We start from the raw sequence: 23,295 nt of genomic DNA, 5'->3' as shown, positions 1-23,295 counted from the left end.
TATCCAGTGTCCTGCGATGGCAATCTTGGCAGTCCTCCAGACACCTCTTTTATACCTCTTACCCCAACAGGGACATGCCTGGCCCATGGCTACCCAGCAGTCTGTCTCCAGACTCTGCTCCCATAAACCCACCTCTCTTCTTCATTCATATCCATTAGGCAGCAGCCAACCCCTATAGGAACCACTGCAAACCCAAGTACCCAGTCCTGCAGTGTGGGCGTGCGTGTGTGCGTGGGTGTTTATGTGTGCGTCGATGTATCTACGGAATGTGTCCCTTTTGCATAGGCCCAAACCCTATGGCTTCTCCCAGAACCCACTGCTGCCTCTTGGATGTCTCCTTTTCCAGCAGGGTCTCTCATCTTTCGGGCCCAACCAGTCTAACAGAGAAGATGTCAAGTCTATGCCCCATGAGAGGAGGGGCTGTTGCTCTTCTGTTCAGCACCCACTATGATGCCTGCCACATTGCAGGCACTCAATAAATACGTTCAGCACCCACTATGATGCCTGCCACATTGCAGGCACTCAATAAATATGTGTTAAATAAAAGAATGAACCTAATATTCATAGCATCAATGTTTTCTCATTGAAAAACTAAATTATAAGCCACAAGGGCCCACTTCATTTATAATGGTGTCTATCTCCACATGAAAAGAGCTCCTTGAGGACACGGACTGTGCCCAATTCATCTCTGAATTCGCGGCACTTAACATTGGGCATTTCACAGTAGTCAACAAAGGTGTGCTACAGAAATAGATTCAACTTATAGCTATTAAATTAGCAACTTTTAAATGGCTACACAAATATTTGAAGTTTAGTGAAGCTAACAAAGTTTACAAGCAATATATCTGTGGCCTAAACGAAGAAAACCACAAAGTTGTTATCTTTAGAAAAGTGAAAGTAGATAAACATGAAAGAGAGGCATGCCATGTTTCTGGATGGAAAGACCACACGTTTTATGAGTCTTGTTCTTAATCTTATAGCTTTTGCTACTGGCATTATGAACTGACACGATATTTTGGGGAAACCGTACAACAGTATGCATCAAGAGTCATAAAAATATTCATGTCCTGGTCCGATAATGTCACTTCTAGAAATTTATTCTAAGGAAATAATTCAAGAGAAGAAAAAGCCATAGGCCTGAAGATGCTCATTATAGCCTTATATAAAATAATTAAATATAATTGGTTGAATAAGTCATGGTTCATTCACTTGACAGAAGAACCCATAGATTTTTAAGAATGATAACTATGAAATACATGTAGCAACATGGTAAGATTCACAACAGAATATGGGCTTTAAAACATAGAATGCAAAATGGTATGCTCACTCTGATGAAGACCACATAACATATGTGTATAGATGGGTAAGAATAAAAAAAGACTGGTCAAATTTGAAATCAGTTTGGTTTAAGGGAGAGAGAATACGAATATTTTCTTTATTTAAACTTTTAGATTTACTTAAACCATTAAATTAGCTTAAACTTGAAAAATACGAGAACATACCAAAAGTCTTTGTCAAGTATTGGCCCTTGAGCTCCAGATATGTCTAGAGATAGAGTTACAGCACATTATACAGGGCATGGCATCATGAGATTGTCCCTTTAACCTGAGCAGGATCATCCCCAAAGGCCCTTCAGTTTAGAATTTGACCAGGAACAGCCATACCCTCTTATGCAGCTGACTTTGTACATAGCAGGTACTCAATAAAGCAAGATGGATAAATAAATGAATGAGTAGAAGGAACGGAGAAAATGTAAAGATTAGGAAGAGGTTTCAACCCCAGTATATTGTATGGTGGGGGTACACAGTATTGATAGATTTCCAATAAAGGTCACAAATCTATCTTTCTTGGATTTGTCTAACTCTTGTCAACCTTCGTTGCTTCATAAAGGTAACTCAGCCAGCAGTCTGCTCCTGTACTCTGGCCTAGTAATTTTGTCCTAAGGCTTCCTTGTCCTTACTTTTGCAGATGATCCCTAAACTTCTAGAAATCTAGTGCAATGGAGAGAGGGCAAGACCTGCAGCAAGAACCTGGGTGCAAATTGCTGCTCTGTTAATTAATAGCTCAAATTCCAGCCTATTATTTAGTGGTTCTATGGCCATTGTGTTAGTTGTATTTCTTTGAACCTTGTTTTAATCTATAAATTGAGAGAATAAATACCCCATAACATAGTAGGGAGGACTCATATCTTCCCAATAATGTAGAACATTCAATAAAATTGGCATTCTCCTCTAACCCATGCCTTCCCACTGTCATAATGCTACAGACTTTAATCATAGCCTCACCTAAAACACAAATCCATAGGATTCTTCGTATTTGGAATTTGACAAAACTAAGCTATCCTAGACTAGTGGTTCTTAATCTGTGATTTTTTCCCCCCAGGGAATATTTGGCAATGTCTAGAGATATTTTTGGCTGTCACAACTGGTGTGTGGGATGGGTGCTGCTGGTAGAGGACAGAGATGTGTTAACTATCCTATAATACACAATACTGCCCCACACACAAAGAATTATCTAGGCCAAAATATCAATAGTGCTAAGTTTGAGAAGCTCTACTCTGGAGTAATGGTCCATGGGAGAGACCAGATTCTTGCAGATCCCATTACCCAATTCATCCCAGAATGTGTGCGTGCGTGCATGTGCGTGCGTGTGTGTGTGTGTGTGTGTTACCAGAACAGAAGGTGGGAGAAGTAAGGAGGAAGTCAGAGTAAAGGACAGGAAGATACTAGCAGAGGGCCATTTCCCACAGCATCTGTTTAGAAAATCCTACTTTCCCTTCCAACTCTCCAGAAGCCCAGCTCAAGTCTTGTATCTTCTGGGACATTTTCCCTGAGCACCCAAGGATCCAAGTTTCCCTCCCTTGACCTCTCAAGATTAGATTGCTGATTTGTAACTTAAATCGTATACATCCAAGAAGTTCCTGCCTTCACATTCCACACATATACTATACACATTAAGAACTGCGCAATTAGGATTCACATCTTCTTAAGGTGGTTTACAAAATGGCAAAGGAAAGTGTGCATTCATGCATTCTTGGCATATCTCTGGTGAAGGCTGTTTTGAAGCTTCTTTTGCAAGTGGCTGCTAATGGATTGATAATTGGTTTCCTGGCTTCCTTAAGAAGTGTGAAGCATTCTGCCAGCCTGTCAACCAAGCATCAAGTCTTGTGCAAACCACCATCAGAGTTATTTGTATCTTCCGTCCCATTGTATATCTTGTGGTGGAAGAATAACTGGACAAGATTGTATGGGAAATGCTCTCTATTCTTTCGTAAGGAAGGAGGTAAGATGGGCAAAGCTTCTGGAAGGTAAAGAATATATGCAGCCTGGCCAAAGCTTTCCCACCATGACAACCAGGATGAGCAAATTCCCTAGGCAGAGACTGAACAACTCAGAATCCAATGCATGGTGCTCAGCACAGGGAAGACAGGCAGTCAATAGCTTGAATGGATGGAAAGTGGTATTACTTCTCATCGATTTTGAGCAGGGGTCCCTGGAGATGTGAATTAACTGAGGACCAGCGAGTAAGCGCAAAGAAGCTAGCTCCATCTTTTCTTTCAAAACGTTTTTCACTGTGAGATAAATCATCTTCTTAAAAGCCTACATTTAAAAAAGACTATCTATTGAGCATCTACTACTGTGAGGGCAGCTCAAAAGCCAACAAAATGATTCTGAAGTCTCTGCTTGCTACATGTTTTGGAACATGAAAGGAGAGTGTATTTGTGTATTCTTGGCAGGGTAATTCCCTCATAAACAGTTGTTTTGAAGAAAATGTTTCAAGAGAAGAACAATACAATACTTTGCGCCTCTTCAGACAACTTCTCAAAGAAATTTCAGCCATTGAAATAATATCCCCAAACCCCTTCTAGCTCTCAATAAGGAAACGGCAATGTTGTGTGCCAAGTATTGTATTAATATTTATTGTGACTACTGTATTGTATTAATATTTATTGTGACTACTGTATTGTAAAATTTAGGGCACTTATGCTGACTTTTGCTAGAGGAGCTTTTGTATGTACATTTATGAGCACTTTGTAAAACACAGAGACCAACCTTATATTTTATATTTTTATAGAGGTTTATAGGTATTGTCCCTTTTCTACTGATAACACTATAATATATTTGATCTAGAGCTAAGAGCAGAACACCAAAGTTTAACATTGTCCCTCAATCAAAGTATGACCTGCTCTGTAATGATCCACTTTCAAAGCAGCTTCCAGGTATTTATTGTGGGAAATGTGAGGACTATTCATGTCATAGTGATCTTTTTTCTATAAATATGATCATAGAGGCTTAGAATTTCTGGAGCCACAATGGAGTGCTACCCTATTGGATAGGTCAGTACATGAAAATCCAGAGAGAAGATGCCTGGCTTTAGTCACAAAGCTGAGCTAGAACTAAGAACCCGGACTTCAAATTTTGAAACCAAAGTCATCTCAATGTACCAGGCCTTTCTTATCACCATACTTTCTTATCACCAATTGGACTATGAGCTCTCTGAGGGCAAAGCCCAGGACCTATAAAAGCATCAGCTTACCTGCTGGGTACCCAGTAGGGAGTGGGCAGATGGAAGTCCCTCACTTTGTTGAAATGCAAGTGTGACCTGGCTATATGCTGCAAAGGCATGGGGCCAGTTGGCTCCCTCTGGCTTCTTCCATGGAAGCCAGCATCCCTGAGATTCAAGCTGTGTCCTGTTACTCTCCAATGTCCAGACACACTTGAGTAATGAAGTGCCTGGGGATGTCATCCTGCTCTATCCCAGAATTGTCTAGAAGAAGAAATGCCATGTCGGCTCCCCATAGTACCTGCTTAGCTTTCATCCATAAGCCTCAGACCCCTCGTCCTTGTTTCAAACCACAGGGAGCACTGACACATACTTGTTGGGACAGACCTATCGTCTTTCCTTCCCAGCTGTTGGCAAGCAGTGCCCAGCTCACTGGAGGGTGCTGGCCCTGCTTGTGGACACCAAGGGCCTGCTGGGCAGCACTTCAAGGTCTTCTGCCCTTGGTGAAGGTTTTATAAGGATGTTAGAAACCTGCTCCTAAGAGCCAAACAGCCAAGTAAACTCTTGGAGGTGTGAAGCAACAGTCCCTCAGCTGGCATTCTGCTACCTGCCTCTTTCAGCGTGGGGGACAGTGAACCTTATCCTGGTCCTAAGAGGCTGGCTGGTTTTGCTTCCCATGCCAATCCTCCCAGCTCTTTGTCGTAGAAGCTAGACTCTCCTCCATTTCTTCCTGCCTTGTTTTATCTAGATGGATTTCAGAGATTAAGCCCCCATGGCACCTGGGGCTCCCACTGTGTGTACCTTTATCTTCTCAGGCCCTGCCTCTGCAGAGCCCTGCCCCATGCGCCCGTCCCTGGGCTTGGTCTCTGCAATGGGCAAAGCCTTTGTGTTTTCCTGCCCTGAGCTGCTCCCTGCTCCTCCAGGTCCTTGTGGCTCCCAGCGTGCTATGCAGCTAATTCTGTTGGGCTCTATATTCTAACCACAGTGGGGAGCAGGGATGGGCAGATATCATGCAATTTATTTTTTTTCAATAAGGGTGATTTGTTCAATGTGTATTTAAGGGTGATTTGATCTTTAAACCTCTCAAGACTTTTTACATAAATAAACTCAAAAGTCATCAAAATGCTGTGTCAGTCAAAGTGATTTTTTTTTTCATTTAAAAAGTATCATCACCGTGGTACATCCCAACTCATCAACTCATACAGCAAACTCTCAGTCATCACAGAGACGCTGACAGTCTCCCAGGCGATTCCTCTCCCAGCCCTGAGGGATCACCGATCTCTAGTGTACAGAACTCGAGGCCCCAAGTAACCCACTGAGCCGGGTGAAGGATTCGAGGGTCAGGCTGGCTGCCTTTCCCTGAGAGAAGCACATGGAAAGAGATGGAGAAGGTGGAGTGACAAGGGATGGGAGAAGACGTAATAGCTCAGAGAAGCTGGAAATTTTGATTTCCCAGCAGAGACCATGCCTGGGCCTCCCTTGGCTACACACAGACCCTTATCCTTGCCAATCCCACCACAGCTGAAGATTTAAGATGTCGTTTGTGCTGCAAAGTATGGTCAGGTCATCCAAGAGGAAGGAAGAAGGGCTTCTTTGTTATCTCCACAGAACAGAGCACTCAACTCCAACCCCTTCCCCAAAAGATCAACAGTCCAAAGATAGCTTGATCCCTTATCCCTCCCTAAATCCAATATGAGATGAAGCAATTTTAGGAAACTGTTTATATCCTTGCAAGGCCAGTTTCCCACAGTACTGGAGGCTGGTGCTGTCTACAATCTTATAGACTTGATAGTCCCTTCCACCCTGCTTGATTAGATGGTGTCAGGGGTGGCAATGAGGGTTAGCAGGAAATGTCTGGGTCTGAGCCTGGTGGGCTTTGCCCCAGTGGTGTCTCCTTGCTCTTAAGGGTCACCAAAAAGGGTAAGGCGGCGTCGAAGAGCATCCCCAAATGTGAAGAGCACTTGTTCTCAGTGCTACAGTGGACATTCCTGCCAGAAATGAGGACCCCACCAGCAACGTTCTGAGGAGTAGAATAAACCAACCAGAGTGCAGCTGTTGTTATAGCCTGCAAGGTTCCCAGGGACGGGGCCCCTGGGGTAGCTAGGAAATGGGCCCCTGCCTCTCAGTGAAGACCCTGGCATGGCCTCCTCCCTGCTCACTTACACACGCAGCCTGGCTTCTTAGCCGACCATTGGTTATTCTTTTGGCATGTGATTGCCTTCTGTCCCACCAGCTCGAAGGCGGGCTGGCACTCAAACTTGAGAGTGTCACCGTGGCGAAACCGGGAGCCTTCCCTCTGGCCATATGCAGGTACGCCAGGGTCACCGCAACTGCCCTGCTCGATCTCTGAAAGACAGGAAGATGAGAAAACAGAGACAAAAGGTGACTTTATACCTCTTTTGGAGCTGAAGGCCCACATGACATGCTCTGCTGCTCTTCTGCCATAAGTCAGCGTTCACAGTGACACAGGTAGGATTCAACATTCTTATAAGGAATGAGGTTTGTGAGAAATCCTGCAATGTCCTGTTTCATCGCAGCATCCTAGGATGAATTGGCTTCCAGCTATCAAGTGCCTGAGGCTCTGTGTCCACATAAAGTGCTCTAGATGCTTGGATGTTTTGACCCCTTCTCTCTCCCTAAATCCAATATGAGATAAAGCAATTTTAGGGAGAAGGTGGGTCTACATTCTTCACAGGTTACCTGTCCTAGGAGCAACAAGTTCCACAGCATTAGAAGTCTTTGGAGACTTCCTCACTGAACCTGACCTTGCATCTGAACTGCTAATGTCACATGACAGATCTCAAGTACAGCCCGTTTCCGTTTCTGAGCAGCAAAGGCAAGTCAAGATGACACAGCAGTTGAGGTTTTGCTCCCTGTCTTTTTCCCAAACCAGAGATTAATTGAGAATAAATGTTCACTGCCTGCTGATGTGGAAGCACCTTCATGGAGATGTTTCCTTAATTCAATTTGTGATGGTAGCAGGTAAAATGAAACAAATGACTCATTGAGTATGCTTTGAAAGTTCACTTGAGTCAACAGTGGTGAGTCAGACATGGAGTGGGTTCCCTGAGACAGCTCTGGGGGCCCTGAACCCAGTGGGCATGACGGGCTGGCTACCTCACTGGAGAGGTAGTCAGGACCCAGATGCTTCTGGAAAGGAGTATGTCCTGGTCAAGCCTCTGGAGCTTCCTCTGGAGTCACCTCCACTTCCACTTATGCTGTGCTTAATGCTGTGAGAGATGGACGAGGAGGAGGGGGTGGTGGAGGGGAGGAGGAAGAAGAGGGAAGGAGAGGAGCTCTGCTTCCGGGGAGAAGGGCATCCTGTAGGATAGATGGGAAGTCATGAAGCCAGTGCCAGATGGTGAGGTGAGGACTGTACGAGTCCTGAGATTTGGGAGAGAGGGGCCCAGGGTCATCAGGGGAGTTTTTTGGATACTACCCAGGATTCTCAGGACAAAGGGACCCTGCCTGTTCGGTAGACACCATTACGGGCTGTCAGGCACCACAGTCCCTGAAGTTGGTGTGTGTAATCCTGACAGGGATGATTCTGCAAAGGCTTTCCTACCATACTGTGGGGCTTCTGTGGGCTGGGCAGCTCCAGGCACTGCCTTTTATGGGTGGGCTCTTGACTGTTGCATTCATGTTAACCCAAAATGAAGGCTTCCAGCTTTGTGCTGACAGCAGGCAGGACAAGGCATTCTATGGCTGGGATTGTGTGTGCGTGTGTGTGTGTGTGTGTGTGTGTGTGTGTGTGTGTGATCATCTAAGTTGAGCAACAAGGGTCCTCCCCTTTGTGCAGGGGAGTCTGTGTGACCATGTGCCAGGTGTGAGGCATCTCAAATGTAAGTCAGCCCACTTGCCTCTTACCTCACATGTCCCCCTGGCCTCACCCTCTATAAGTACACCTGCTGAAAACATAGCTGAAACCCCTCTGAAGCTGGCTTTGCTCAGGCTCAGGGATTGGGGAGGGGATACACTGAGGCATTCCAGGAACATGGTCCCTTTGCTCCAGATCCCAGAGCTCCAGGGAATCTGAAGGAAAGACGAAGGGGCCCCTGTGAGAAGTCAACGTGGAGAAGCAAACAGCAGGACTCACCTGCCTCCAGATGTCCCCAGACATGCTCTCTGGGATGTGAGAGCCTGGGGTGTGAGGGCTGTCACTGCAGGCATTTTGAGACCTGGTGAAAGTTACACAGCATTTCAAGGCCGAGCTGGATCCTTCCTGCTGCCAGGGGCAGAACCCAGATATAAGGTTTCCTAGTGAGGCCCCACCATTGCTGCAGGAGATATGCATGTGGGGTACGTGTGCCTGTGTTCCTGCCCACAGCAGCTAGTCTGAGGCTGCGACTGGCTTAAGAAAAAGGGGATCCTAAGGGGGATGAAGGAATCTGCCCAGCCTTCCCATTGTGCAGGTACAGCCCTGCGCACATGCCCACATCCACCTACCCATCAATTCCTCCTACCATCATGCAATCGCAGGCACCCACTTAAGCACAATGCAATGAGCACCTACTGTGTGCCAGTTGCTGTGCTAGACCCTTGACATCTGGATATGGTCTCTGCCCTCAAGAAATGAACAGACAAGGAAACAGGTGTTTGTGATACAGGGGATTCGTGCTGTGGATGCACATAGGAGAGGCACCTAACTCAAACGTGGAGGATCAGTCTGGAAACAGGGTGTGGAGAGTGGAAGTACTAACCTCATCTATAAAATTTCAAGGGGCACCAAAATCTCAGTTATCATGACAAATAATATCTTAGTGCGATATTTTTTTCTAGAAAATTACAATTACTAACATAAATCCAATTCACAATGAAGAAAAATACCAACATTTAAAATAAAGCCTGGATCCAACTCTATGCTCAGATGACTCACCTCACTGGTCTCACCATAGTCCCAGCACTGTCAGAGCCTGTCTTTGATTCAAATGTTGATGTGTTTTAACGTGGATATTTTGCATTAATATTAATTTTTTTAATTTGCATTAAGTGTTATTTATCTTAATTGCTGAATTTTTTCCCCCATCACTTAAATTTCGTGCCCATGAGTGCCCTGCTCACCTGACCCTAGTCCCAGACCTGGGTCAGGAAAGGCTTCTTAGAGGATGTGGTGTCCAGGCTAAGGCCCTAAGGCTGTGGAGGAACCAGGAAGGTGAAAAGGAACAGCAGGTGAGAAGGAAGGGCCTTAGATGGAGGGAAGAACCCTTGCCAAATTCCAGAGGTAAAACTGTTTGTAGGACTGCGATATAGGAGTGACAATAACTACCCAATAGTTATTGTCACAGCTAACTTTTAGTTATATAACTAAGTGCCTGGCCTGAGCATTTGGGTGTACCCTCACTGAGACAAGAATGCAGGAAGAGGTATAGGTCTGAATGGAGGGTCATCAGCAGGGGATGCTGTGTTTTAAGGTACTAGTGGGACCTCCAAGTGGAAATATCTAGCAGGAAGTGGCTACACGGGTCTTAAGTTCAAGAGAGAAGCCTGATCTAGAAATTCAGCTCGTAGATTGTAAAAGAAGTCATGAGAAGGATGAAACAACCCAAGGAGTGTGAGAAGGGATGTTGGTCCAGGACAGGACAGTTAGGGACAATGTAGGAACGAGGAGAATGCTAGACTGGGAGAGTGGGGTCACAGGAGCTTAAAGAAGAAAGAGTTTCAAGAAGGAGATCAACAGCCTTAAATGCTGCAGGGAAGTTTATATAGGATTGAAAAACAGGTTAGAAAAAAGAGGTCACATTGATACTGCCAGGATTGTGTGTACTGATGGGGCCAATACCCAACAGGAGAAGAGAAGGTGATATTACTCTATCCAGAGAAACTAGGTAGCAGTCATGAGGCATATTGCTTGGGTGGGAGTGGTTAAAGTAGTTTACTACAGAAGAAACTTGACCGTATTGAAATGCCAGAGAAGAATAAAGGGGTGGGAGGAAAGATGTATTGAATGGTTAGCTGAAGATGTGGAGGAGAAAGGGGCCCCCTACAGGGGCTCCAGCGGAGACAGGCATGGGACTGAGAGCACACTAGAGGCCCAGCCTTAGAGACCATGAGGGATGTCCTTCCCTCAAGACCACAGTAAAGAGGGAAAAAGTGGTGGCAGTGAGTTTTCAGGTAGGATGGCAGGAGACCGAGGGAGATCCTGTGATGACACAGGCTCTATTTTCTAAGTGGAGGAGGTCACAGTCTTTGCTGAAGGTGAGGGACAAGTCATGGGAGAATGACTTGAAGAGAATGTCTGAAGCTGTCACTCTGGAGAAGAGGAAATCATGGCTAGATGGATTGCCATGCACCTCTGGGGCCCGCCGAGGGGGCAGATGACTCATCTGTAGGGATAGCATCCAGCAGGGCTATATATGACTTGTCCCGGCAGCCCTTGGCCACTCAGTTCCTGTAGAGGTAGAGAAAGGGGCAGGAGGACTGACTGAGTGAGGGGGGATTGGGCTTGGAGAAATGGAAGACAATGAGGCAAAGGAGCTGAAGATGTTGAAAAGAATGGCCAAAGTGTTATCCAAGGGGCTTAGGATGAAGAAGGAAAGAGGTGAAGGGAGCAGGGGGCGATGGGGGAAATAGAGGTTGGGAAGGGATGATGGGCAGGAGTAGAGGGAGTGTCATGTGAAAAAGCTGAAGTATGTGGAATTGAGATTTCAGAGGTGCTTGATGATGAGGTCCAGCTGCAGCCAGGGTGAATGAAGTACAATGAAAGGAAGTGAGAAGGTCGAGGCCTGAGAGGCAAAGTGATCGCAAGTAGGGAGGAGGAGACCATTGACAGTGACGAGGAGGGGTAGAAAGTGTCAGAGCTGGAGACAGCATAAGGTCAAAGGGGAAGGGGTTTACACGTGGGTGGAATGGCATCGGCGAGTGAGCATACGAGCCCCTCTCAACGTGAAGTTTCTCGAGTGTGGGGAAATGAGCTGCTAGCACTGCAGAGGGCTACAGGGTCATGGTGACCTCATGGGAACTCAGGTTCAAGGGAGCATTTGGCAAAGAGTTCCAAGGCATTAGGGGATGTGTTGCCCAGAGAACCAAGATTGGGTGGAAGGAAGAGGAAGAACAGAGCAGGGTGGGGTGAGAGGTTGGGAGCTCTTTCCAGGAAGGCAGAGGGGGCTGCTGGCTGGCTTCTGTCCCTTTGACACCTCCTGTCCTGGCCTAAGCCTTCTCTCCAAGCTCAGAGTCAACTCCCGCTGGAAACACAGGGACCAAGGCCCCTGCCTTCCTGCAAAGGGCTCCCTGTGCTCTACTGCCCCGCCTGAAAGGTGTTTGATTTTGGTACTTCTGGTCAGGTGCTGATCAAGTCTGACGTCAGGACCCAGAATTGCAAACAGATAAATGGATTTTGACTTGCAGAAAAATCACACATGCAATTTCCTGTTATCTGGTTTAATATAATTCCGTTTTATGAGTGTGTCTCCTGTCTCTCTCCTTTTGCCTACCAAAGGCAAACTGGAAAACATGAGATGATTGCTTCTAAGATGCCTCAGAAGTCCATCATGACTGAGCTCTGCCACTCAGCATATTTGCTTCCCCTTTCTTGGCTGTTTTATCCCCATCATCTGTGATCAAGCTCACTCTTCTCTCCAGGTTTTTCCATTTCTAATACCAAATTGGAATCGTCTTTTGTGAAAATGTCTGCACAGAAGGGACTGTATCATGGGGTTCTATAAATTCACTGACTATTTGATGTGCTCCAAGAGGGGAGGCACCGCTTGGAGGAAGACGAGGATTTGCTCCCTTTCACATGAGGCTGGGAGGCTTCACTGGCTCCTTCACTAACTCATTGCTCCCCTAGCCTGAGCTTCCTCTTCTCTTCCTTTGGCACGACTAACGCCTTGCATTAACAGACTTTGGTTTAAAATGTTACCTCCTCCAAGACATTTTCCTTGACCACACATCTTAGATCTTTGACGTTTCCCTTTTACTTTTCTTTCTCTGCACCCCATTCTTTTTATTTTTTCTTTTGAGACAGCGTCTTGCTCTGTTGCTGTCCAGACTGGAGTGCAGTGGTGCTATTACAGCTTACTGCAGCCTCGAACTCCTGGGCTCAAGCAATCCTCCCATTTTGGCACCACATTCTTTCGCTTTATAGCAATGATGCCTCTTGTAACTACCCATCTGTTCATTCAACAAGTCTTTTATTGGTTACTGTTCTAGACATTGGGGGCATAACAGCCAATAAAAGCCTGAAAATTTGTTCTTCTGGAGCTCTGGTTGGGCATTGGGCACAAGATGATTCACCACCCAGCCCCCCTCACTCCCACCTCCTAGAATGTAAGCCCCATGAAGGCAGGCATCCATTATGTATTTTTGATCACTGTGTACCCGGCACTTAGCACAGTCCCTGGAACACACAGAATACTCTGAGCTTAGCAAATATTTTGCATGGAAACCGTGCCAAATGCCACACTAAGCACTAAAGGTATAGCGTTGCCTGCCCCACGGCCCCTGCCCCTGGAGAACTCAGAGTCAGGTGGGTATGGAGATAATTCCAATACCAATGATGAGGGCAATGGAGAGGACGTAGACCTGATCACATGACTTGGGTGATAGCAGAAGGGGCAGCTCAGGCCTCTGGCTGGGAGCACTGGACAGGTTTCTTAGAGGTTGTTCAAATCTGGGAGTCAGCCTGGATTGCCCCGTCCTTCTCCCTCAGCTCTCCTTAGTCCCCTCCTGTTGACTCCTCCTCCCACATACCCAGAACCCTCTGCTCTCCACCCCATTCTCTCCCTGCCTGAGTTCAGCCTTTGCAACTCCTCATCTGGGTGCCAGCAGCAGCCTATGGTTCCCCTGGCTCTTCCTTCTATTTCACACTCTACAAAGGAGCACGAGATCACTCAGAAATAAAAATATGATGATTACCATCCCCTGCTCATTGATCTTTTACAGTTTCCCCAAATCCACAGACTAAAATCCTAACTCCTCAGCATGGCAGGACCCTTGCCTACCCCTCTCACCCCAGCCTGCTGTTTGGCCATCAGCGACCTTGAGATTTACACGGCACAGCAATGAGTGATCTGTAGGGAGGTGGAATAGTGCAGTGGCAAGAGCTCTGGGATCACAAAGCCCAGGATCTAAATCCTGGCTCTGATACTAAGGAACAGACCTTGGGCATGTGACTCATTTTCTCTGAGCCTTAGTTTTGTCATCTGTAAAATGGAAATGGCAATAATAACAAGGTTGTTGTGAGGATTAAATGAGCTTCTGTACACAAGATAATTGTCAAAATGTCCAGCATGCAGTGTGTAACCAGTGACTGGCCATATTTCCTCAGTGTGATTGTTGCTGCTGTTTGCAGAGCCCAGCCACCCCTCGCATGGCTCTAACGTGGCACCTGCCAACCTCTCTTCCCAAAATGAACACCCTTTGCTTTGTCTACCAGACAAAGAATCATCTTTCAGTGTTGATGCAAGTGCGTTCCCATGTGCAACCTTCTTTCGAATCGCGCAGGCAGCCTTAGGAGCTCTTTCTGTCTCCCTCCCAGCCCCCTTGGACATTTCTGTTGTTATAGCAACGGGTGCTGCAATTTTGGGCATGTGTTTCCCACTGTTAATTGGTAAGTTCCTTGAGGACCGAGACAATGTTTTTTGAAATGTCTATATCCCAGCCTTTCTAGTGAAGTGCAAGGCACAGAGAGGGGATTCAGTAAACTTTCGAGGCATGATGGGGGAGGATGGAGGAGAGGATGGAAGGAAAGCAGCAGGAAAGGAGAAATGGAGGACAAGAGCATAGAGTCTAGAGAAGAGCTAGAAGCTCAGCGTAGTGGGAAGCTCAAGCGATGAAGAGAGAAGAGGCCAGAGAGATGGTTACAGGGAGACCCTGAAGGGCTTGGTTGGATGAGTAATAAGTCATTTAAGCTCCATCCTGTGGGTTGTCAGCTCCCTCAGAGCCAGGGGTCACATCCCTTCGACTCTTTGTATCTCCAGAACCAAGCCCAGTGCCTTATGCATACTGAGTGCTCAGACCTGTTGCTGAATCAGCACAAACTCCCTAGTGAGTGACCAGGACATCTTCGGTGTGTTAGGAACACCCTGTGGGCATGTCCAGACCACCTGGATTGCCTCAGAACCACATCCCGCTCTGCTTTTCTACTTCTGATTATGCGAAGGGCACCAAGAGGTGAGAGACCCATCTATATGTGCACCTATGGGGACTGATGTGTTTTTCTGCACACGATTGCCACAAGTGGAATGGAGGTATGGCTGGATGAAGTGGGTGACATTCTTCCCTCCCCATCTCCTTCCTCCATAACACTGTCATGGGTTTGTCACCAGCCAAAGGAGGCTGGAAACAAAGGACATGGAGGTAGCCTCCAAGCATTAGCCCCAAACTAAAGCTTACCGTTTGCAAAAGCTGTGTATTTAGAGGGTACATCTCATTGACAAATTACTTCCTGCCAAATTTTAATGCGGCAGCATCCTCTGCTGTTTGCCAGCCCAGCCTCCAGGGGCTAGAACAGGCTGGGACTTTTTGAGAAGAGGTAGCTGCTGCTTGTATCTAGCTCAACTTTGGCTCCCAGTGCCTGGAAAACCTTTAGAGGTATCATGGAAAGTCAGCGAGCATCTTAGGAACATGTTAGTGATATTCTTGGCCAAAGTTGGAATGTTTGGGCCTTCCAATTTATGGAGAAAAGACAAGAAGCAGAGGCGTGCTGAAAATAACAGAAGAGAGGCTGAAAATAGCCATGTGCTTGGCATCTGACAAGAGGAAAGGTGGTATCCTAGAGGGGGTGGTCAGTGATGCTGGTCGGCTGCCCTTGGCCTCCTCTGAAGTCTGCTTCTAAAACCACCTCTTCCGGAGGCTCAGCAGTGCCCACCACTGGAGTGAAGTTCTGAAGAAGGGGATGTGGCACTGCCTGCAGAGAGCAAGTCTTGGCCCTCTTCTCCCCAACTTGCTCTCAGACTTTATTTTTACTGAGGTTTTAGCCTCAATCTTATCTGCATGTCAGCTTTCTAAGCCCACCTGTTTCCTCTCTCAAGGATGTTTTCATCCTTCAAGCAAGTCTCAGTCTCAGACATCGCCTCCTCCAGGCAGACTCCCCTGATGCCCTCGAGCAAGATTCACTGCCCTTCCTTTGTATTTCCCTGTCTTCTAGCACTTGTTCTATGCTACTGAAAATGGACTATGAATTAGGTGAAGGCAGAGATTGTCTTGCTGTCCTTGTAGCCTCAGTGTCCTGAACATTGTCTGCAACACATCATAGGGCCTTGAACAAACAGATGAGCTCATTTCTAACGTGAGTGCCCTGGACTGTTGGGCACCCCCTGTGCATAATCTCTACTGCCCTGCTCCTTCATGTCTGCAGGGTCCAGGTCCCAGCTTCTTCCGCCCCTGGGCCAGTCTCCCAGACTCAGCATTAAGCTGCCAGATTCCAGACTCCAGCAAGGAAGCAAGGAGACTTCCAGATTGATGCTAAAACTTGTTAGCAAATTGTATGTAATTTTATAATGTTTCTGGTAAGTGCTAATTGCCTGTTCCTTAAATATTTCTTGTTCTACTGGGAAGCAAAGAAATTGCAACTATGAATGCATTTCCCACAGCTGGTTGCCCCCATGGAGGGAGACTGGCTCAGAGTGCTCAGATACTGACAGATCAGGAGTCCCCTCCCCCACCCCCCGACCTGGGATTGTGACAAGCACAACTGGAGGGATTTCTGGGAAGCAAATGCCCCAATTTTCCCACCAGGCTCATGCTTTCAATGAGGAAGAAAGGATGATACTGGAGTGCCACCTGCCTGCCCCTAAGGTTGTATCTCTCTGCTCAAATTGGGACACAGTGGGTATTGACGATGATGATGCAGCCAGATGTGCCCAAGGGATGGGTGGAAATGATGGATATGGGAGGTCTCTGCCCTTGGATGCCTTATGCCATCCTATGAGAAACCTGCATCACAGCTACCCCCCACCAACCCCTGCTCATTCCCGAGTTGAGGTGTCTATCCTGTGTGGAACTCCCCAGGAGCTGGAATAACAGGGAGGCTGAAATGGAGGCAGAGGTAATTCTGAAGCTTCGGGCAATGATGTAGGTTGGAAGAAGAGCTGCAGGCCTTGGAGAGCAGAGAAGGGAGTAAGCTTCCAACTGAGCATTTACTAAATGCCGGGCCCTATGCTGGGTGCTTGACTATACTGAGTCCTCATGAGACCCTGGAAAGATAACCATTCATCAGCCCCTCTTCACAGGTTAGGAAATTCAGTCTCATTGATGAGGAGAGACTGGCATACAGGGAGTCAAAGAAGATCCGGATTATAAGTTGGGTTTGCCCAACCCCAAATCTTATGGGGACAATAGAGAATGCATGGGCTCTTGGCATCTGTGCACTAGGATGGCGGTAAAGTGGACCAAAAGGGAATTGAGAGCGTGCTGAGGAGGGTACCTGATTGTGACTAAGTAGATCCTCATTACAGTTTAATTCTGCAAGCTTTTCTGAGCATGTGTCCTGTGCCAGGCACTGAATTAGGCTCTATAGGACTGCAGAGATTTTTGTCTTGAATGGATTCATAGAAACCAGAACTTGGTGGAATTATTATTATGGAGAACTTTGGATGTCATGTAGAAAACGTTATACTTTGGCCGGGCACGGTGGCTCACGCCTGTAATCCCAGCACTTTGGGAGGCTGAGGCAGGTGGATCACAAGGTCAGGAGATCGAAAGCATCCTGGCTAACACGGTGAAACCCCGTCTCTACTAAAAAATACAAAAAAATTAGCCGGGCGCAGTGGCGGGCGCCTGTAGTCCCAGCTACTCAGGAGGCTGAGGCAGGAGAATGGCAGGAAACCGGGAGGCAGAGTTTGCAGTGAGCCGAGATCACGCCACTGCACTCCAGCCCGGGTGACAGAGCAAGACTCTGTCTCCAAAAAAAAAAAAAAAAAAAAAAAAAAAAAAAAAAAAAAAAAAAGAAAAGAAAACGTTATACTTTATCCTAAAATCAACGAGAAGTTATCATTTTTTTTTTTTTTTTTTTTTTTTTTTTTAACTAGGAGAGAACTGTGCCAGATTTGGATTCTGGGAAGATCACTGCTCCATGTGGCAGATGGGTAGATGGGAGCGATAGGACTAGAGCCAGCGAAGACTCTGCTGCTATTCAAATGAGAGGTGATGAGGGAGGGACTCAGCTCAGCAGTGAAAGAGAAGTGGGACGTGGAAAACTGACAGAATCTGGGAATGGAGTCAGAGGTGGGGAGAGGGAAAAGGAGGAGGCAGAGATGAGGCCTAGGGATGGGATGGAAGGTGGTGCTGTTCGTGAAGATGGGGTACACAGGTGCATGTCATGGGCGTGGGGGCAGAGATGGCGAGCTTGGTTTTGGATGGTGTTACGGACCGAACTTGTGTGTTCCCCCAACTCCCCCAAATTCCTGTATTGCGGCTCTTAGCCCCTAGCGTGACTGTATTTGAAGATGGGGCCTCTAAGGAAGTAATTAAGGTTAAATGAGGTCATAAGGGCAGGGCCCCGATCTGAGAGGATGGATGTCTAAGAAGAAACACCACAAGGCTCATTCTCTCATTCTCTCTCATTCTCTCATTCATTCTCTCTCTCTCTTTCTCTCTCCTGTGTGTGTATGCACCCAGGAAACCCCATGCAAGGCCATGGTGAGAAGAAGGTAGCTGTCTGCAAGCCAGGAAGAAAGCCCTCATCAGAAACCAAATTGGCCAAATCCTTAACCTTGGACTTCTAGCCTCTAGAACTGGGAGAAAACGGGGTGCTGTTCTGCCTTCTCTAGACACATGGCCTCCTATTCTTAAAACAGTACAACTGTTATCTTTAACCCAGGGGACATTGTGGTATAACAGTGTTAGTGTAGGAAAGATGGGCCGGCCTTCTGTTATGGGGTGAACTGTGTCCCCCAAAACAACGTGTTGAAGTTCTGACTCTGGTACCTACAAATGTGATCTTATTTGAAAACAGAATTGTTGCAAATGTAAACCACCCAGTCTTTTTTGTTTTTGTCCTTCCACCTTTGACTTTTTATTTGAGGGGCAAAGCCAATCATTCTCACACCCTCCTGGTGAGGAGCCCCCTCTACTATAAAAAGGTGGGTGGGTTGAGTCCCCGGCTCCCCCATGTGACTCCCTAACCCAGGGCATTTTGTTGTCAGCAGACTATACAGGTGGGTGGGTTTGAGACAGCTGAGAGGGAAGCCGTATCAAAATGTGTAACAGGAAGACTGAAATGCAAGTGGAGAATAGATGTGGAAGTCACCAGAGTTTGGGTTGAGGCTGAAACCATGGAAGTACACGTGATCGACTGCAGAAGGTTCTAGAAAGAGGACCGAAGGCTGAGGATAGACTCTGAGGGGCAGGGGGAGCCATGGAGGAGCTGTGAAGGAGCAGCCAGAGAGGTAAAAGGAAACCAGGAGGTGGAGGTGAGAGGATCCCAAGGAGCAAGATGGACAAGGATAGGGAGTCACATCGGGGTGCCGGGGACTCAACCCACCACCTTTTTATAGTAGAGGGGGCTCCTCACCAGGAGGGTGTGAGAATGATGGGCTTCACCCTTCAAATAAAAAGTCAAAGGTGGAAGGGACAAAAACAAAAAAGTGGCCCAACCAATTTAGCTCCTTGAGTTTTCACTGGGCCAGGTTCCAACACACTGTGAGGCCTCCAGGCTCCCGCGAGCCTGATTCTGCCTCCTGTCACTTCTGGCTCCACGCCCTGCACTGAGGCCTTACAAAGCCACCTCATTTCTCTGCCAGTCTGGGGAGAGAGGGCCCTAGGTGGGGAGTGCTGGTGTAAGGCAGGGACCTAAACCCAGGGCCTATCAGAGCACCTGGAGGCAGATCCAAGTGCCTGGCCTGGAGGACAGGAAATGTGGAAGGTTTGGCTGGAGAGAAACTTTGGTGACACCCCCAGGGGCAGGCACCATCTCTATGCCAGGCAATGTGCAAGGAGCTTTGAGATCTCATTTCACTCTCATAACAATGCTCTCAGATTGGCATTATTATTTCCATTGTACAAGTTGACGAACTGAGGCTCAGAGAGACCACAAGACTCAAGGTTACACAGCTGGGACCACACTGGGATTTACTAGGTCTAGTGCAATTTCAGAGTCTGTGCTATTTTCTAGAATGCATTGCCTCTGTGCAGAGAACCTGACGTAGTCCCTGTGGGTTTGCCATGTCTCTAAACACCCAGACTCTCCTTCCTAATTTGTCACGGCTCCAAGAAGTCCTGCTGACACCTAGTCCATGAGCGGCATTCACATAGCGTATGCTTTATACCACATCCAGGCTGCTAGCTATTATAATCACAGCACCCAGCAAAATATTGGTCACATAACAAAAGCTTACCCAATACTGGCTGAGTGAAATGGACAAATGAACTTGTGAACAAACTCCCCAACCTCCGGTGACATGGAATCCAGGCTCATGATACTTGGTCTATTTGACTGGGGCAAAGATTTGGCTTCTATAAAGATTTTATAAGGAATTGAAATTATGTAACCTTGGGAGGCTTCTGGTGCAAGGGGAAAATCCATGGGCTTCTGAAGCCAGGGAGACATGGGCTCAAATCCCAGCTCTGCTACTTTCCAAATTTGTGTGTGACCTCAGGCAGATTACTTCACTCCTCTGAGTCTCAGATTCTTCATCTATAAAATAGCAGCCATTGTATCATTGTAAGCAATGAATGAGATGAAGTAATGTCTTTCAAATCAGTGGTTAGCTATGAATCCTCTCTTAAAAGAAGGCTTACAAAGAGCAAAAGAGAAGAAAGGAGAAGAAACAGAGGCAGGGTGGTCAGAACCCTCCATCCTGGGCATGCCCTATCCCACCATGGAGGTCCCCGGAGGGTACCCCAGGTCTTTGCAGGATGCTGTGAAAATCCTGAGATAATGAACATAAAGCTCTGGCACATAGCAGGCTTTCAACAAGTGGTATGTCCCTTTCTTTTCCAACAAAATCACACCAAATGCATCTAATTCCTCTCTCCCACATGAAAGCCCTTCAAATATCTGGAAACGGCTCTCAAATCTCCCAAGTCCACTTCCTCCCCTGAATAAACATTCGGGGGCCATCAACATTTCTTACAGGAATTGTCTTAAATCCCCTCCTTATCTATCCCAAGCTGAGGTCCCACATCTAAGCTCAATTCTCTGGTGCCTGCTCAGGGCAGGATAAGGCACAACTAACTTCCTGGGATAAATTCCAGTAGCGAATTGTTTTTTAAGTCTTAAATCATGACTTGATATTTATTCCCACTTTATCTTATCCTACTAATTTAGTCAACGACTCTACCTCACCCAGATCTTTCCGCACTCTGGTTGCTGACTGGTATTGTCATCCCTTTCAAGTTCATGCTGTTTACATCTTATTCAAACCACTGGCAAAATATGGACAGATTAAGGACATGAGGATGACATGGAATCATTTCTCCCTGCTTTTGGGAACATTCACTGCTGAACATCCATAGAATTTGTGAAATGGGGGAAAACTTAGAAAGTCTGCATCCATCTCCATTCCCCTTTTCAAAGTAGTGAGGGACAGGGCTTGGGCCTGAATCAAGGTCTCCTGATAGTTTTGTCTGGTGCCCCTCTCATAGCCCCACAGCTGCTTATGTGTAACTTTATGCACCAGAACAGCCCACTCATTGAACTACCTGTGTACTGGCTCATTAGTTACTCACTAATTGCTTTGCAATTTGCAACATTTCTTATGTTCACACTTCTTAATCTAACCATCTTCACAGGACCCTCATGACCTAGGTTGTATTATTATCTCTGTTTCACAGATGAAGAAACAGATCTTGAGAAAGGTTCCATGACCTGCCATGGAGCTAGAAAGTGACAGAACCAGGATCTGCACTCAGAGTCTGTCACCCCATAAGTATTTTCTGTCTGTTGTTCTGCCTTCCCTAGACACATGGCCTCCTATTCTTAAAAAATCTCAGTATAGCTGTCATCTTTACCCCAGGAGACATCATTGTATGACAGTGTTAGTGTAGTATGGGCTAGCCTCCTGTTATGGGGTGAACTGTGTTCCCCAAAAAGACGTGCTGAAGCTCTGACTTCTAGTACTTATAAATGTGATCTTATTTGGAAACAGAGTTGCTGCAGATGTAATCAAGTTAAGATGAGGCCATACTGGAGTAGGGAGGGCCCTTAGTCTAATATGCTGGTGTCCTTATAAGAAGAGGATAGAGAGACACACAGGAAGGTGTGTGATGACAAAGGCAGAGACTGGAGTGATGCAGCTACAGCCCAGGAACAGCCAGGACTCACAGCCACCACCAGAAGCCAGGAAGATGCGGGAGAGGATTCTACCCAGAGTAGGGGCATGGCCCTGCTGAACCTTGATGTCAGACTTCCAGGCTCCAGAATGTGAGAGAATAAATGTCCACTGTGTGAAGCCAGCCAGCCCAAGAATACAAATACACCTCCTGGGTACCTGTACCCAGTTTTGAAACAGAGTACAGGTCCCGGAGCAGGAAGAACCTATGGTACCCTGGGGGTATGGTGTATGAGCCACACACTGAAGGGACACCTTCTTCCTGCTCCCTGGGCCCCTGTCTCCCTAGTAGCCACCTAGTCATTTTGAGGACTTTAGGCTCACTTTTGTGACAAAGCCCTTTCCTGATCCCCTTTCAGACGTTCCTGAAAAGATGTCTGCTCCCTTCTCTGTGCTCCCACTGGCACTGTCCAGGCAGCTCTTTTGCAGGCCACTTCATTGCTTTCCTCTCCATCTCACCACTAGAGCACAAGTCCCTTGAGATGACACCTAGACTTGATGTGTCTGTCCCCCTTGCGCTGGTCTAGCATCTGGTACCTAAGAGGCGCTTAACAGTAGGGATTAGCATTAGCTGTTCTCGGCCAAAGGGGGTTTGGAAGTCTCAGAAGGGTGATGTTGAGGGTATCTCCTGGGCCCCAGGGTTTGCAGTTCCCTTAATGCCTATTCTAAGCAAGAGATGAAGACTCTTGTCTGCATCTTTCTCAGGCCACCAACAGTGGTGTTTATCTGTTCCTAGCCCTATGCACAGAGTCACTCACTCATCACATGCAACCAAATAGGGTAGCTTGGGAAGCTATTGTCCTCTCTAAAGATTTTAAAAATAAGCGAGGCCTCTTAAAAGTCTACATGAACCAGGTATGAACTGGGGATGGAACTGAGGTGTGCATCTGATGCTGGGTGCCTAGCATTTTAAGTGTTTTATCCCAGATAATCCTCAAAACAACCAGAAGGCCCTCAGAACAAAGAGGCGGCTGGGGCTCAGAGAAGTGGAATAACATGCCTAAGGGGGAGGAAGCTAGTGCAGGGGAGCACCAGGATCCCATGGCCGGGCGCAGTGGCTCACGCCTGTAATCCCAGCACGTTGGGAGGCTGAGGCAGGTGGGTCATTTGAGGTCAGGAGTTTGAGATCAGCTTGGCCAACATGGTGAGACCCCGTCTCTACTAAAAATACAAAAATTAGCCGGGCATGTTGGTGTGTGCCTGTAGTCCCAGCTACTCGGGAGGCTGAGGCAGGAGAATCATTTAAACCTGGGAGGTGGAGGTTGTAGTGAGCTGAGATCGTGCCACGGCACTCCAGTCTGGGCAACACAGTGAGACTCTGTCTCAAAAAAAAAAAAAAAAAAAAAAAATTCTGACTCCAAATCCAGACCCCAAGTCTCTGACTCCCAGGACACAGTTCATCTGGCTTGCCAAAAGCAGTTACCTTCATAAGAAGCCTTGAATCCCAGGGAGCTGCCACTGCCATCAGTCTGGAAGAGGAGCCACATTTGATGATTGGTGCTGACAATGAGATCCGGGACCGATGTACCTGTCAGGCTGGCAGGAGAGAGATATTTAGAGGTGTGCTCTCCACCGCGACACC

General features: G+C 47.0%; 1 protein-coding gene across 6 annotated transcripts in view; it reads right to left on the bottom strand.

Moving 5' to 3' along the window:
* CSMD2 (CUB and Sushi multiple domains 2) overlaps window positions 1–23,295 on the bottom strand; it is a 645,703-nt gene that overhangs the window by 242,689 nt on the left and 379,719 nt on the right. For 5 of the 6 annotated variants that reach the window (XM_055254886.2, XM_055254887.2, XM_055254889.2 and 2 more), the window contains exons 12-13: window positions 23,137–23,249; window positions 6,667–6,849 (exon numbers count right to left, since the gene is read on the bottom strand). The exons of the other annotated variant lie outside the window; for it this stretch is intronic. In XM_055254886.2, coding sequence (XP_055110861.1) covers window positions 6,667–6,849; window positions 23,137–23,249 — 296 coding nt within the window. The remainder of the gene's footprint in view (window positions 1–6,666; window positions 6,850–23,136; window positions 23,250–23,295) is intronic. 6 annotated transcript variants of the gene reach the window in all.

The sequence above is a fragment of the Symphalangus syndactylus genome, chromosome 12 (assembly GCF_028878055.3).
Source record: "Symphalangus syndactylus isolate Jambi chromosome 12, NHGRI_mSymSyn1-v2.1_pri, whole genome shotgun sequence".
Classification (NCBI taxonomy): domain Eukaryota; kingdom Metazoa; phylum Chordata; class Mammalia; order Primates; family Hylobatidae; genus Symphalangus; species Symphalangus syndactylus.
The sequence above is the reverse complement of the archived record's forward strand: the minus strand, read 5'-3'. Positions and strand labels throughout refer to the sequence as shown.